Source organism: Mercurialis annua, linkage group LG6, assembly GCF_937616625.2.
Source record: "Mercurialis annua linkage group LG6, ddMerAnnu1.2, whole genome shotgun sequence".
In the NCBI taxonomy this organism is placed as follows: domain Eukaryota; kingdom Viridiplantae; phylum Streptophyta; class Magnoliopsida; order Malpighiales; family Euphorbiaceae; genus Mercurialis; species Mercurialis annua.
Genome location: NC_065575.1, coordinates 449,825 through 466,432, shown reverse-complemented (window position 1 = coordinate 466,432; position 16,608 = coordinate 449,825). Strand labels below are relative to the sequence as shown.

Here is a 16,608-nt window from a genome sequence, read left to right as displayed (position 1 = left end):
ACTTATTCATTGCCTTGGCAAGTTAATGTGTCACTGTAGCTTCATAAAATTAGGGGCCGTTTGGTTTAAGGTTGGGAATGGGAATCGGAATGAGAAGGATTGAAAATGGGAATGATTATTTTTATTTTTTATTTGGTTCAAAATTAGTGTAGAAATGAGAATGGATAAAGTTTAATACAAAAATTATTTATTATTTATTAAAAATATATTTTTTTATTTTTTTAAATATTTTTCATATAAAAAAATAAAATTATTTTAAAAAAAAAATAAAAAAAATTTTCATTTTAAAAAATAGGCTTAATTCCTTAAAAAACCCCCACCTTGCACTTTTTCTTCGTTTATACCCTGACCTTGTAAAAACACCATTTGTACCCAATTTTGGGTTTTTATGTTTCATCTCTACCCAAAAGCATTAAATTGTACTTTTTTCATTTGAAAAAGAGTTTAAAACATACTTTTTTCTATTTTAAAATATACAAATAAATCCTTAAACTTAAAAAATAATCAAATACATCCAGATAATTAATTAATTTTTTTAATTTGATAAAATAATAAAAAATTAAAAAAATATTATTATTTTTAGTTTTTTTTGTCGGAAATATTTTTAAAAAAGTTGAAAAAATTAAAAAAAAATTCGAAATATTTTTTAAAAAAACTCAAAAAAATTATTATTATTTTTAATTTTTTTTGTCGGAAATATTTTTAAAAAAGTTGAAAAAATTAAAAAAAAATCGAAATATTTTCTAAAAAAACTAAAAAAAATTATTATTATTTTTAATTTTTTGAAAAAGATGATATTTTTGTACTATTAATAACATTAATATCTAATTCGTATATAAGTTAAAAATGAAGGATTGTTTTAAACTTTTTTTCAAATGAAAAGAGTACAATTTAATGCTTTTGGGTAGAGATGAAACATAAAAACTCAAAATTGGGTACAAATGGTGTTTTTACAAGGTCAGGGTATAAACGAAAAAAAAATGCAAGGTGGGGGTTTTTTAAGAAATTAAGCCAAAAAAATATTTTCGAAAAATTTAAAAAATTATTTTTAGAAAAAATTAAAAAAATTATTTAAGTATATTTTTTAAAATAAATATTTAAAAATAGTTTTTTTAATAATTATATATTTATTATTTATTATTAAAATATTTTGTAAAATTGTGATTCTCATTCCCGAAACTCCATTTCAATGGGTTAAGGGGGGAATGGGTGGTTCCCATTGAGGGGTAATCACATTCCCATTCCCTAGTACAATTTGACAAAACAAACATAAGCAATGAGAATATTCCTATATCCATTCTCATTTCCCTCTTTTTATGGCGAACCAAACGGCCCTTAGAAGGAGCAAAGGTAAATCCGGTCCTGTATTTGTGACTTAAGATCACTATTTTTACCGATTAAGGACAATACTCTCATTTTGACAGTCAATTAAAGACAATACTCGTTCTTTGTAGATCAATTAAGGATAGAATTGAATCATTCCAGCTCTTGAACTTGTTTGATATGTATAATTTAATCCTTAATTAACTTAAAAATAGAGAGTATTATCCTTAATTGATCAAAATGACTCGAACTGAGTTATTTGATCCTAAATTGTAAGTTCAAATTTGCAGTGTGCACCCAATCAACCATTATCAAATCGAACCAAAATAATAGGTTTAATTTATTCTTTTTATATGTTATTTTTCATTTTACTATAGGTAGGATGTAAATGTATAAGAGAGTGATAAAGAGTGAAAATGAATAAATAATTGGTCCGTATAATAATGAAATTGCGTTCCACCTACTCTTAAGTCTTAACTTTATTCTTCCATGTCCTACATCACCAATTCCTTTTTACATTCTTTCCTTTCTTCTTCCATCATTCTCTTCAATTAAACCCTTTCAAATGCCTCATTGATATGCAGCTGAACCACAGCTTCAAGCTGCTTCAAAATAAGACCAAAAATGGCTCGGACCATAGTCTCAGTTTTCAATAACTTATTTTCCATCCTCATCCTTTTTCTTCATCTTGGTTGTTTTTCTTTTGCACCCAATAAGCCACCGTCGGCCAAGAAACGTAAAGTCTCTCCTTTATCTCCGTCTTCTCCGACGACTCGTCTGAAAATACCCCACAAACCTATCTCTTCTTCTTGGTCATATCTCAGACGAATCTTCTCTTCAACCACCTATAGAACTGGCTCACAGGCTCAATCTCCAGCTCCGACTCTCGCATCAGCAAGATCATCCCAACATTCTATCGTCACTACGGCTGTTCCTCCTCAAGAAGAAGATCGATTTTCCGACATCAATATAATTATTCCTCAACGGAAAAAGCCAGCCGGATCATCCGATATCTCGACGAGTAATAATCAATTCTTTCCTTTAAGAAACGATATCTTCCCCTGCACGGCATGCGGTGAAATCTTTCAAAAACCTCAGCTTCTCGAGCAGCATCAAGCGGTCAAGCATGGCGTATCAGAGCTTCTAGACGGAGATACAGGGAGGAATATAGTTCATATTATATTCAAAACAGGGTGGTCTTGTAAAGAAAAGAATCCTGAAATCCACAGGATTTTAAAGATCCATAACAGTCAAAAAATACTATCAAGATTTGAAGAATACAGAGAGCTCGTCAAAGCAAAAGCTGCAAGAAACAGTATAACCGCCGCCAAAAGAAGAGACGAGCGGTGCATTGCCGACGGTAATGAGCTGCTGAGATTTTACTGTTCGACGTTCATGTGCGATTTGGGTATAAACGGAAATTCAAGCATTTGTAACCAGCAATATTGCAGTGTCTGTGGGATTATAAAGTCAGGATTCTCACCAAAATTGGACGGAATTTCTACACTGTCCAGCAGCTGGAGAGCACACGTGGCAATACCTGAAGACATTGAAGATGAGTTCAGGTTCATGAACGTGAAACGGGCTATGTTAGTCTGCCGAGTCGTGGCGGGTCGGGTCGGGTGTGAAATGGAAGTTGAGGAAGAAGAAGTGAATAAGGTTGATGGAGGGTTCGATTCTGTAGTAGGGAGAGGAGGCAGTGGGGTCCACTGTAGATTGGACGAAGAAGAGTTGGTTGTGTTTAATCCAAGGGCTGTGCTTCCTTGTTTTGTGATTGTGTATAGTGTTTAGTGTGCGAGTGTGATCATCATAATTAATTAGTATGATCATGTCATGTAATGTGATATAAACTTTTTATTTATTTATAAATTAATTAAGGCCATGTTAGTTTATTTTATGATACGTAATGAGGTGTGATGATATGTTGTAGTGTGCAGGTAGTGATTGTGTTCTTCCTTTTTTGTTGGTTGATCACATGATTTCTGACCATATGATGACATGGTTAGATGTGGATCCCCTTTTGTAATCAAGATTAAGGGACTTTGGTAAGTATACATTCGTTTGTGGATTTAGAACATATTATTGATGTCTATTAAGTTTGGGCCAAATTGCTTTAATTATGCTCTAAAGTATTCATGTCTCTTTTATTAAATTTAAGTTAAAATCAAATGTTTCTAAATTAAATTATGAGTTACATATTCTAGCTATAGACTATAGTGCTCATTACCAGCTGAATGCTTTTGGGTTGGACGGGAATTTTGATAATTGTTATATTAACAAATTTTATAATTTTATATTTCTTTAATAGATATGATTCATTGAGTAATTTAAAATAAATATTATGATAAGTACTTAGATTTATTAAAAGTGTGATAATAATTTGACCTGAGAGAATAGTTTGAAAAATGATTTCATTATTTATATATTATTTGTCAAAAATAAGGTAATATAAATTCATGAGTAAAATATACTAACTTTTTAAAACTTAGAAAAAATAAAAATAAAATATTAATATTATCATCGTTTCATATACATAAAAAATAATATTCATGAGTAATTTAAAATAAATATTATGATGAGTATTTAGATTTATTAAAAGTGTTATATTATGAAACTTTTTACTATAATATAAAAATAATTTGACGTGAGAGAATAGTTTGAAAAATAATTTCATTATTTATAAATTATTTGTCAAAAATAAGGTAATTTAAATTCATGAGTAAAATATACTAACTTTTAAAAGAAAAAATAAAATATTTAATATTATCATCGTTTTGTATACGTAAAAAGTAATATTAATATGTAAATAAAATTTTAAATTTAAAGAGCAATTCCATATGTTCAGTGGCGGACCCACACAATTTTTTTATAAAGTAAATAAAATTATATTGATAATTTATAAAATGAATAAAATGAATAAAATTGATAAAATATAAATTTTAAAGTGGACAAACTACATATTTTAAGATGGCAAAATTATATTTTTTAATTTAATATTAATATTTTTAAAAGAACTCAAAATTATAAAATAGACAATTGCCTACCATGTGCTTTTGCTAGGTCTGTCACTGCATATACTTATCATTATATTATCACCGTGAAACTCTCACATATGTCATAACTTATAATTTGGTATCTCTTATTTCAAAATAATACGATCTGATATCTTTTATTTAAAATCAAATGATTTAGTAACTCATTTTTAATTATACAAATATTTACATCTTCTGTTAAATTTAGTTACCAAATTGTTAATAAAATTAAAAATGAAGTGTTTGAAAATGAAATAGCAGATTGTTAATATAATTCAAAGTGAAATATTAAATTGTTTGAAAATGAATATTAAATTGTTAATAAAATTAAAATAAATTTTTAATTATTAATAAAATTGAAAGTGAAATATTAAATTATTTGATTTCAATTAAGAGGCACCAACTGTTTGACTGTAATCATTTTATGATCCAAATTACCTTTTGTTTCTAAATGTCTATCCGTTGTTTATGAATGAATTGTTATATTTATAGGCAAATTAGAAGTGAACCCAAAATTATGAAGGAAAAACAAAATGTTCAAGACAATAATTGGGGAGAGGCCCACAAACACAACAAGTTCCACAACCTTCCTAATACATCATGTTTAACAGAAAATCCTATGAGATATATCTTGTCCCAATTCATCAATGTACATGTATGATTGTATTGTACATTTTTCCCTAATTTAAAAATGTTAAACCATCCAATGAAAATATAAAATATTATATTATATCCTATTTATTTTATCCAGTTTTTTTAGCTATTCATTGGAGCAATTATAGTATGGAAGTCGATCCAAAACATGCAAGTCTATTATGAAAAACTACGAGGCACTCGACAACTATTTTTTACTTTCTAATTTAGTAGGTGAGGAAGAAATAACCATCGAAAAACACCTCTTCTCTCTTTTTTCTTAAAATACCCTAACCATCTGTAATTTTTTCACTATTTCATGTCCAGCTGCCATTAATGGATTAGTTTAACTGTTGATAGTAACTATATCTTCGTTTATATTATTTTAATTTTATAAAATAATAAATATCCAATTTTTTTTCTTAGTGTATTAATATTTATCGATGAAGCGCAAATCCAATTTTCTTAAATCAAGAATTAAAGATAAATTGGGATTTTTTTAATAACAAATATGAAAATTTTTATTGGCTATAGGAGTTTTTTTATGTATTTCATTATTTGTCTTTTTTGATAATTTTTTTTTGTTATCTTTGTGTGAAAAATTTGTTTTCCTTTATCTGTGAAAGGCTTGTTATCCTTTTTTTATGAAGGTTTGTTAGGTGGTGGTATCTGATATCGTGACTGTAATTTCTGATTTCTGAAATTTGTTTGTGAATGATGGCAGTTTGATCGAGTACTGCATTTTATTGGCAAAAAAGCTAAATGATTTATTTTTGCAAGTAGATATGCGAATTAGAAAGCATGGTGTCTGTTCCATGTCAGGTCATTGGATTTAATTTTCAATTTTTTTCAAATTTCTTACAAAATATAACTGTTACATATTCGATTTAATTAAATTTGATGAATTTTTTATAAAAATATTAACAGTAGGTGATAACGTAATGATAAACATCATATGAACGAAGTAATCTTAACAACACATAACGTCACAAAGTCAAACGAATAATCGGCATACTCTATACATATCCACCGAGATACAGTATATAAGTAGTATCTCGGTAGAGGCTACCCGAGATATCTAACAGGGCAATCGAGATAAATCACATAACTAATATCTTGGTGCATCATAAGTAGAGTGACCGAGATAAATCATATAGCTGATATCGTGGTATACATCATATCTCGGGGAGCATTGCGTACCCAACAATTTTCGGGACCACAAAAGAATCTCTGACACACGAAAATGTCTCCTGTGTTGCGCGTATCTGACACACTACTAGAGGCACAACAGACCGCGCCACCTCAGCTAGCAGAAAATGGGGACCAAAGAAAGAAAAAAATACCTTTAGAATTTGCACATAAGGTGGTTTATATAAGTCAACACGTGCAAACCTTATTGATATTCTCCTTCTTATGGGTTAAATTAAATTTAAATTTTTAACGGTTAAATGTTTTTGACCAAGTTAACTAACGGAAGAGGAAAATAGTAAATTTAATAACATCGGGGGGGACAATTGACTTACGAAATATCATGGAGATTGTAGTATTTCAGACTAAACTCATGGAGTAGTAAATAGTAATTATCCCTTAAACATTTTGTTCTTCTATCATCTCTTTTGGGCTTATTGAAATACCAAAAGCAAATTGGGCTCTAATTTGCTTCGAACGCAGTGAATGGTCAAAACCCAGTCCAAAACCCGGCCACCTTCATGTTCATGGCAAGAAGTTCGCCATATTTTCCGCTCAAAACACCAGAGCAAACAAATTTAAAACAACATAAAACAATTCAACTCATTTGCTTGTGATTGATTCTTCATAATTCATATCCCAATATAAAAATCTTAAAAAAGCTGCTTTGAAGCAAGTATTAATGGATCTCTCCACTCATTTGACTTTTAAGACCTCGAAAACACCACCCTTTTCTTCAATCTCCATGGACGGTGACGGTGACGGTGTCATCACCCACCTCCATTTTCGCGGTCTGTCTTTTCTCTGTATTCCCCATTTTATGTGTTTTATTAATCACTTTATCTGTTTATTTTTTGTTTTGATATAGCTACTTATTATTGCTTCCCTTTGCGTGTTCCTTAAAAAGATATTATATTTCATCATCTATTTCACGTCTTATGTCTGATTTTCAGTTCTTTTATCAATAATGCAGATTCTTTCGAGTTTAAGAGTATGATTTTTATAGAACAGAGGTGCAATTTTAACATTACAAGTTCTGCACCTTCTTTTGTATTGTAGGTATGAGTTTGATTTTATTTTTAATATTTGTTAGTTTGTTGTTGTTGTTCATATTTTTGTACTCTTTGGAAATATGCAGTTTTAATGTTGTTTTTTTCGTTCTGTTTTGTTTTTCAAATTACAGGACTGTGACATGTCGGAATTTAAGTTAGAAGTAGTTACACCCAATGATTATGAGGAGGCAGAATCCAATTCAATTGGCAATTTTGCAACAAGTGCAGAACGTAGAGCTATTGCTGACAGGTACAGGCAGTTACTTCTTGCTTGTGGAAAGTCTAGAATTGCATAAACTTTCCTCAATTCTAATTAAGATTTTAATTTTATCAATCATATATCGCGATTTGAAGCTTTTATTTTTATTTTAGATAAGTTCGCCTAATTGAACCAATTGAGTCTGATTATACTCATACATGACAACCAAATTAGTTATTATAATTTATAGTCTAATCCGACCAACTGAATCCAAAAAATTGCAAACACACAAAAAATACAGTCACTCAATAGCTACCGAGTTACAAAATCAGACTCAATTGGTTCAACTAATCGAACTTCACTATACTTGATAAAGTTGAAGGCTTTGCTAGAATTTAATTTATAAAAAGCGGCAAATATTTTAATTTTTTTTTCCTCATTTCAGGTTCTTTAAAGAGAATCAGGCATCACATAGTGATAGTTTTGGCGATCCATTCAAGGGGCATGAAAAGCGAGAACATGGATCAGGAACGAAAATATCAGGACCTCTTGTGTCTGGAACAGCTTATTGCATTTCTTCCTGCAGCATGATTTTGTTGAATAAAGTTGTTTTATCTCATTACGATTTCAATGCCGGAATATCACTTATGTTATATCAAGTATGTCACTTAATGAACAGTAACACTACTTATCAAGAATATCACAAATGTAAATTTACCTGAATTGCATATTTGATTTTGTTACAGAATTTGATCTGCTGCCTGGCTGTTGCTGTATTGAGTTTGTGTGGAGCAGTTTCGGTGGAAAAGCTCAATTGGAAACTAGTTAGGGTCTGGATTCCTGTCAATGCAATCTTTGTCGGTATGCTTCTGTCAGGCATGTATAGGTATGTCAATAAAACGTATTTTTTTTTAAAAACCAGAGTGAAGAGGAATAGAAGCTGTAATGAATCCTAATGATGCTGTTCATTTAATTCTGGTGCCTCATTTTTTTCAGTTTGAGATACATAAATATTGCAATGGTGACAATTCTGAAGAATGTTACAAATATTCTGACAGCAATTGGAGAGTTGTATATTTTCAACAAACATCAGAATCAGAAAGTTTGGGCTGCCATGGTTTTGATGGTAATACATAACATTCCTTGTATCATGAACGTATCAGTTCTAAATATATAACTAAAGTTGGAATCATCACATTGCAAAGTAGGATTTGGTTGTCTCTGTCTATGTTGCACAAAAACTTTTTGCCTCCTACATTTCACCATTTCAGTTCTCTTTTTGGAATGCTTACGAAACTCCGAGACTCTATGTACAACCTATTCATATAAAAAAATATTGTTTCTCCAAATCCATTTTAAGCATTTTCTGTTTAAGAGTTTCTCTTTCCGTGCTACATAGGTTTTGGTTTTTGAATTGCTTCTTTTTGTAATTTTTTTAGTGTAGGAGCTGCTTATTTGATCTTTAATTATTCTTGGCAGATTATCTCTGCTGCTATTGGTGGCATTACAGATCTGTCATTTGACTCCCTGGGTTATGCATGGCAAACTATGAATTGTATTCTAACAGCAAGTTACTCAGTATGCAGACTTAATTCTTAATTGGTCTTTTCTTGTTTCTTCTTTTCTCCCTTACTGCCGATCAATAATCATGTGAGATGTCTGCAATTTGCAGCTAACTCTGCGGCGAGTAATGGAGAAAGCGAAGCAATTAACAAGAAGTGGATCTCTTAATGAAATTTCAATGGTGTTGCTAAATAATTTGTTATCTCTACCTTTTGCCATCTTCCTGATTCTTCTGTTTGAAGAATGGAAATACGTAATGAATGTGTAAGTTTATTGAAGCTCCTCAATCTAGTAAGGAGATAGAGTATGCTATCAACAACCTATATTGCATGGAAATAGAAGCATTGAAACGAGAAAATATTGAAAAGAAATGGTGAAACTATATTTTTATCATAACAGATTATAAATATAAAGTTCTGAAGTTTCAGAAGTGTTTTCAGTAACTGAACAATACGCCAATACCTAGCATTCTTTAAGTTTCCATGCAACATAACCGGCAACTATTTGAAATGCCTATAACAGCTAGCTTTAATCTGCAGAGATGTGATAAGATTGCCAATGTTCTGGGTGGTTGCAACAGCTAGTGGATTTCTTGGACTTGCTATCAGCTTCACCTCTATGTGGTTTTTACATCAAACTGGCCCAACAACTTACAGGTAACTATATGATTTCTGTTTAATTTTTGCGAAATGCATTTTTTTGCCCTTGAATTTTAGCATTTTACGGTTACCAAACTATAATGTTCTTACATAATGGTTACCGACTTTTAAATTTTTACATTTTAGTAACCAAACTACATTTTTACTAACAACGGAAGGTCACTAAATGATTTCCCGTGAATTGCTTCAAAGCTAAGAGATAAAAATATGCATTCAGCTTCTTCTTTTTTCTCTGATAATGCCAGGTGCACAGTTACAAAATCTGCCTCTTCTGGATTGTACACATTATATGTATCAGTGACAAATCTTCATATGTTTATTCAATCTCTCAGCATTTAATTTCATTATTTTGCTATTTGTTGAACAGTCTGGTGGGTTCATTAAACAAGATTCCTATTTCTATTGCTGGTTTAGTGTTGTTCAAGGTTCCACTGAGCCTAGCAAATTTGATCAGCATCCTATTTGGTAATAAACTCGATGCTATTTCATGCCATTTCACTTGCTTGAGCTTTTATTATTCTCATCTGAAGCATATTTCTGTTGTGACAGGTTTATTTGCTGGAATTTTCTTTGCAAGAGCTAAAATGTCATGACCTCTGAATCAAATTCTGCATAACTTTTGAGGAAGTGAGTTTATATTGAGGTTTTCCAAAGACAGGCTGCTGATGAAGAAAGTAAATAATCATTGAGCTTCATCTTCTTTAATTGTGCAATGCAATGAAAGCTTAATGCTTCAGCTTTGCATAAAAGGAGACATTAATTTTTATGCTTAGAAAGTCTCCTGACAAATTAAGACAATTTTGAGTATTCCCTTTAAAATCATTATGCAATGTGTTCGATTCTTTTACCTATGATAAAGAAGTTCTCCACATGTATGATCCGGAATTTGCATGAAATAGATATGGCATTATAGCATCATTGTCTGTCCATGAAAACATATACTATACAAATTATTATGCATATCAAAGTAAATTTCCTATAAATATATAGCGATTCTAAATTATTGGATTAAGAGTTACTAAATTTTGGCACATATTTTAATTGGTACATAAATCTTAATTTATATTATTTAAATATTTAATCATTAGTGTTTACTTCGGATTAATATATCTAAACGTCTTTTCGATCAAATTAACCAAACGTGAAAAATTGGTCGAAGCATATTTTAAAATTTACTATTACATAGGTTGTCATGCTAGGGGTAATAGATTTTAACTAGCACTGTACTTTACTCATATTTTATATTAATGGTCATATATTATATTGATTGTCATATTTTAATTTGTTTCAATTTAGTTATACAACTTTCATTTAAGTGTCACCAATAAATTCTTAAATAATTTTTGTTCAAATTATGCGTATGCGGCAATTGGTGTTTAAATGTTTGTGTTAAATTATATAGTAGTTTATATTTTATTTAAACATATATGAGAATCAACTGGAGATTTCGTGAACAAAAATCCTATTGATATAATGCTTAATTGCTTTAAAAATAATAAATTTAGCGTGTTTTGTAATTTTAATACGAACTTTCAATTTTATCAATGTCGAATATCAACTTTCAAGAAACTAAAATTGAAACACCGAGTAATTTTCTGTCAAAACGATGATGATGTGAACACTTGAACAACATTTATTCCAGTGTCCACATCGACATTCTTTTGACGGAAAATTGTCCAGTTTTTTCAATTGCAAAAAAAATTATAATTTATGTATTAAATTGTCAAATTTGAAAGTTTGTGTTAAAATTGCAGAACACTCTAAACTTCATAATTTCTACAGCAACAAGTTTTGTTAGAATAAAATGAAATTTAGTCAATAAAATAAAACTAGTTAAAATATATTATCAGTGACAATGAGAATTTATTATAAGTCATACTAGAAATCACTTCAAGAATATGAAACATGATAGTTAATGTGACAATATATTCTAAAAATATATTTTAATAGGTTTTCATATTATATTAATTTGATAAGAAAATATTAAAATAATTCACCTGAAGTATAAATTAAAGAAATAGTATCAAAAAAAGTACGAACTGAAAACATGCCATAAAGTTTAGGTATCATGTGAATACTTACCCCTAAAATTATTCCTTATACATGCATGCCTAAACACTTGTTCATAACACTCCCTTGCATGTCAATGATCAAATAAAATAGTTCCATTCAAATATGGTAAACGTGAAAGAATCAAATTCAAAGGTAGAAATTAGAAACTATAATATAATAATTAAAGATAAGAAACAATGATTAAATAATAAACAATATGTTATACATATGGCAACTGAAAGTACCTTGAGCATTGAAACGAGGAAGGTCATCCTTATATGCAGTATTGCCATATATGTCCATTACCAACAGAAAAAGCCGTCAAAGAATTAGAATTTGTTTAGAAAAGTGGAAGAAAACGACATAAACAGAAACAAAATAATAATTGCTTCCACCTTCATTATAACAGAAAATACACACCACTTGTCCTCAAACCATTATAATACTCTAACCATAAAATCCAACAACTTCAAACCCTAACACTTCACAATAGACCTCACTAAATTTCTATTACTCACCCATTAATTTAATATTCATAGCAATAACAAGAGAATATATAATATATATAGTTCTCCGAAATCCTATAAAAATAATAATTAAGTATTAGTTAGAAATTAAACATAGCTTGAAGAAGAAGAAACCATCTCTATCAAATCCATCTCTTTTTTTCCATTCCAACAATTATTAGTAGTTTGATGATCCATCACTATCTCCGTGTTCATGTTATTCTGATCATGTCCATTATAATCAAAGGAAGACGATGAAGATGTGGTTGCTCCATTTAATAGATAAGAGAGGTAGAGATCTGAGTGGAAGTGTGTAGTAGGTTTTTCATTTTCTTGAACAACATTTTGACTTGAACTTGAAGAAAACAGCCCTACTTGATCACCATTGTTTTGATATTCTTTCTCCACCTCCATTGAATTGGTGTTACCATTGAAGAAGTTTTGCAAGAATAGCAGCTCATCATCGCATGTTTGAGTACTCATCATTGGTGAAGAGTCATCGACGATCGGTTCGGATAATTCAGGCAGAAAGAAGTTGAATTGGGGTGATGGATCTTCAGAAGTAGTGGAGCTTGAGGGTGTATTATTGATTGTAGTACTCGTGCTTTGAGAAGAAGTGTTTTTAAGGCTGTTGCTTTTGATATAGTCTTGTAGTATTGAAGATTGAGGTTTTCCAATTTGATTTTCTGTTAGCTTGTTATGCTTTCTCCTTGAATTCTGTCTCCTTTTAGTGGCATTCCAATGATTCTTTATAGAATTTTCAGTTCTTCCATCAATAAGTTTTGCAATTTCCGCCCATCGATTACCTACTTTTGAATGAGCTTCAACCAAGATTTTTTCCTCTTCTTCACTCCAGCTCTCTTTCTATACAATATATATATATATATATATAAAAAAACAATCAATAAGAGAAAAATGGCATAAGTTCAGAATGATTTTGTGACCATAGTAATCAAAATGCATCTAGAATAAATATATATATATATATATATAAGGGAAAAAGATAACACATTATTAGAAGAAACAAGGGTTGTTATTGAAAAAAGTAATGATAACTTATTTGTATTTGGAAAGGTTTACTAAATCACATGAAAAAAGACACTCCATGAATAAGAAATGTGAACAAGGTGCAAAAACAGATTCTTCGTTTATTTGTATTTGGAAGATTTCTAAGAAATATTCTCATGAATGCAACAAGAGACTAAAGAAAATGAAAACCCTAGATTCCTTTGTTGTTCTAAACAAAAAAGAAATATATATAGTTTATACTTTATATTCATTAAAAGAAAAGAATTTAAAAACAAATCTAAGAAATGAACATACGATTTTCTCTTACACTTTTGATTTTTTTAGAATAGATATTCTTGAATTTAGACAATTAAGGAGAAAGGTCATGGATTTATTTTAATTAGCAGCCTTCCATAATGAATTTGTTAGATATCGTAGACTAGACTAGCTGAAATTAACATTTTTGATCATAGATTTCATCAAGATTCATAATTATAATTGAAATCCATCGACATTATAACTAAAGATCATCAAGTCAAAAGATGAACAAAAATTAAGAAACCCTAGAAAGAAAATGAAAGGGGAAGAGCTAGCACTGAACCTTAATATCAGGCCTCAAATGGTTGTGCCATCTCTCTCTACACTGTTTTCCAGCTCTACCAGCTAACTTCTCAGCTATTTGAGCCCATTTTCTTACTCCAAATTGCTTCACCAACCTAATTAGTTTCCTTCATCAAACCAAAAAAAATCCAAACATTTTCAGGACAAACTCAAGAACAGCATAGAAGAAGAAAAAACAGCACAAAACGCTTAATTAAACTCAAAATAGATTAAGGATTGCTAAACAAAGTGTTTAGTGAATATAACTGACCTGTCTTCTTCTTCTGTCCACTGCCCTTTGATCAAAGTTGGACAAGAACGTCCTTTCTTAGGTTTCTTTCCAATCCCATTATTACAACCCTTGTCTGAAACTGTCACTTGTTGTTCCAAATCCACATTAGGGTTTGCATCATATAACCAGTAGTTGTGGCTATCTCCGTCAGCAAAAAGCCCATCAACAAAGTTGATCTCTTGTAAACATGACCATAAAGAAGAAACTCCATTATTAGCCATTGCACCACTACTAGATGAGGAAAAATCATACAGCCCATTTGTTGTTTCTTTGTTCTTAACACTATTTTGATTCGTAAAATGGCTTCTCCCCCATAAAAACCTATCCACCGCAGTTAATGGTGGTGGTGTTGGTCTGTATGCACCAGAAGGGTTGTTTAATAAATTTCCAAACCCAAAACCACCACCTGGTCCACCGCCACCTAATCCTCCTCCTCCTTCCATGAAAAGAGCTACTAAAGACCAAAAAGAGAGAATTAAAGAGGAATAATATTTATGGAATGGTTTTTAAGGATATGTTTTTGGTTTCAGTTGTTGTTGTAAGAAAACACCAAAAACAGAAGCTAAACAAAAAGCTTATAGTAAGCCTTGTAATAAGCCACCTGGCTCAGTGGGCGTTGATCATTTTGTTAATCTGACGGATGAGAATACGAGATGAGTGTAACTCCTGAGCTTCCTCTCTTAATTATTAGGACAAAGAGAGAAGAATATTTAGTGGTGGTGGAGAGATTAGTGGGTTCGTTATAAAACTTGCAATTAATTTTAATCATTTTCTTTTTACCACAGATAATTCGAAACTTAGCTAAATCGAATTAAATTAGTAGTAATAAATTTGGCACATTTCATGCTAGAAAAATGCTTTTGCCAGTAATATGCAAGTTTTTGTATTCACATTTAGTTATGCAAGTGATTCGTAAAAAATGAGGATTAATTGTGAATTAAATACCAATTTATTAAGGTGATAAAGTTTAGGATAAATTTCAAGCCCTGTACTTACTAGTTATATGACCGACTCCTCAGTCTTCAATTTACATTTGTTGTTTTATATTCAAAATGTGACATTGTTGCATAAGATAAACACTCCTAAACACTCATGTGACATTGTTGTTAGGTTAGTGAGTATGCAGATGAATGAATTATATACTCCTGAACCCTGGTTAGAATTGAAGAGGGAATCATATCTGGTGATAAGTAAGAAAAACTTTTTCATCAAAAAACAGTAAGAAAACCATTTCTAAAATATGGATGATAGTTAGGATTTATGGCCAGTAATTATACCAACTAAAAATCTAAGTTCCTGATATAAATTTCATAATTGTATGTTAAATTTTAATTTTATTTGTTCTGAATGTTAAATGTTATGTTTCATTAAAACTAAGGCTTAATCAACAAAAAATACCAAACCTATACGTCTTGTGTCAATTATAGTCAAACCTTTAAAAATCACCAGATTTAGCCAAACCTTATATGTTCTGTTTCTTTTTTAGCCATTTTTGAATCGAACCGGTTTTTATGACACCGTGTCGTCCACGTCACCGCCAACTAAGCAATTGGCTGGCATGACAGCTGAAATATTTAAATAAGGTTTGGCTATAACTGACACAAAATGCATACGTTTGGTATTTTTTGGTGAATAAAACTAATTTTAAAATTAAATGATTAATTATATTGTAATAAAATTCATATATATTTAAAAATTAATATTTTTATTTAACGCTAATTACAAATAATTTATTTTTTTTACTAAATTTAAATAATTTTAATAAATGTTTTTTACATATTCGATGGATATATAATTAATTTAAATTCTATTAAAAACAAAAAATTGTCATATTCATCTTAAAATTTATTTTTTTAAATTCCAGTCGTCGGTTCTTTGACACCGCCGCCATTTGAGACCCAATTGTTCGTCTTCCAACGAACAATCTGAGAGTAATATACACAACCAACATATGACAATGTTCATAATTCAACTATACACATATAAATATAAAAATAATCACTGAATAGACTGCTTATTTAAAGAATGAGTGTAATTATTTTCTCTTTTTTAAAAAAAAAAAAGTGAAGCTCATTGTGGTGTAATCAATATATATCATGATGTTTATAAGTATAAACGCATATGTTATTTTACTCGGCATAGCCAAAAACTTACCTTAATTTACACGTAACTATTTTATTTATTACCTAAATCCAGTCATATCAAGATCTTAACAACATTGAAAATAATAAATCAAGTTCAAAATTATCATGAACATTAAATCCTTTCACCAAATTTAATTCAACATCAATTCCTAAATAATACATTAATTCATTTTTTTAATTACATATTCATTAAAATATATTATAATATGAATTTACTAGATTTAATTAGGTTTAATAAAAAATTAAAATTAATTAAAATTAGTATTAAATAGGAAATATTAATTGTTTTTAAATATATATATAAATTTCATAAATGATATAATTAATTTACTAATTATTAAATTTAAAAATTGGCTT

The 16,608-nt window shown here is 29.8% G+C and overlaps 3 protein-coding genes across 3 annotated transcripts; 2 read left to right on the top strand and 1 right to left on the bottom strand.

The window, feature by feature from the left end:
• Positions 1-1,818: 1,818 nt before the first annotated feature.
• LOC126686877 (uncharacterized) lies at positions 1,819-3,215 on the top strand. The gene has a single exon (XM_050381159.2). The coding sequence runs from the start codon at positions 1,948-1,950 to the stop codon at positions 3,112-3,114; it is 1,167 nt and encodes a 388-aa protein (XP_050237116.1). The 5' UTR covers positions 1,819-1,947; the 3' UTR covers positions 3,115-3,215.
• Positions 3,216-6,752: 3,537 nt separating this feature from the next.
• Positions 6,753-10,567, top strand: LOC126686878 (GDP-mannose transporter GONST2-like). Its single transcript, XM_050381160.2, has 11 exons — positions 6,753-6,967; positions 7,150-7,235; positions 7,360-7,478; positions 7,873-8,086; positions 8,174-8,313; positions 8,424-8,553; positions 8,907-9,005; positions 9,100-9,254; positions 9,530-9,646; positions 10,017-10,114; positions 10,199-10,567. Exons 3-11 carry the CDS (start codon positions 7,369-7,371, stop codon positions 10,240-10,242), a joined length of 1,107 nt encoding a protein of 368 aa, XP_050237117.1. The 5' UTR covers positions 6,753-6,967; positions 7,150-7,235; positions 7,360-7,368; the 3' UTR covers positions 10,243-10,567.
• Positions 10,568-12,315: 1,748 nt separating this feature from the next.
• Positions 12,316-14,550, bottom strand: LOC126686615 (transcription factor MYB64-like). Its single transcript, XM_050380747.1, has 3 exons — positions 14,087-14,550; positions 13,817-13,943; positions 12,316-13,071 (listed from the first exon to the last, which is right to left on the bottom strand). The coding sequence occupies exons 1-3, from the start codon at positions 14,548-14,550 to the stop codon at positions 12,316-12,318; spliced, it is 1,347 nt and encodes a 448-aa protein (XP_050236704.1).
• Positions 14,551-16,608: the final 2,058 nt, after the last annotated feature.

Excerpts from the sequence above, each read along its gene's own strand:
- LOC126686878 (XM_050381160.2), top strand. The coding sequence starts at position 7,369 with ATGTCGGAATTTAAGTTAGAAGTAGTTACACCCAATGATTATGAGGAG. Across the intron at positions 8,314-8,423 it reads CTTCTGTCAGGCATGTATAG|TTTGAGATACATAAATATTG; the intron begins GTATGTCAATAA and ends CATTTTTTTCAG. Across the intron at positions 9,647-10,016 it reads ACTGGCCCAACAACTTACAG|TCTGGTGGGTTCATTAAACA; the intron begins GTAACTATATGA and ends TTTGTTGAACAG.
- LOC126686615 (XM_050380747.1), bottom strand. The coding sequence starts at position 14,550 with ATGGAAGGAGGAGGAGGATTAGGTGGCGGTGGACCAGGTGGTGGTTTT. Across the intron at positions 13,944-14,086 it reads TGGACAGAAGAAGAAGACAG|GAAACTAATTAGGTTGGTGA; the intron begins GTCAGTTATATT and ends GGTTTGATGAAG. Across the intron at positions 13,072-13,816 it reads ATTTGAGGCCTGATATTAAG|AAAGAGAGCTGGAGTGAAGA; the intron begins GTTCAGTGCTAG and ends TATATTGTATAG.
- LOC126686877 (XM_050381159.2), top strand. The coding sequence starts at position 1,948 with ATGGCTCGGACCATAGTCTCAGTTTTCAATAACTTATTTTCCATCCTC.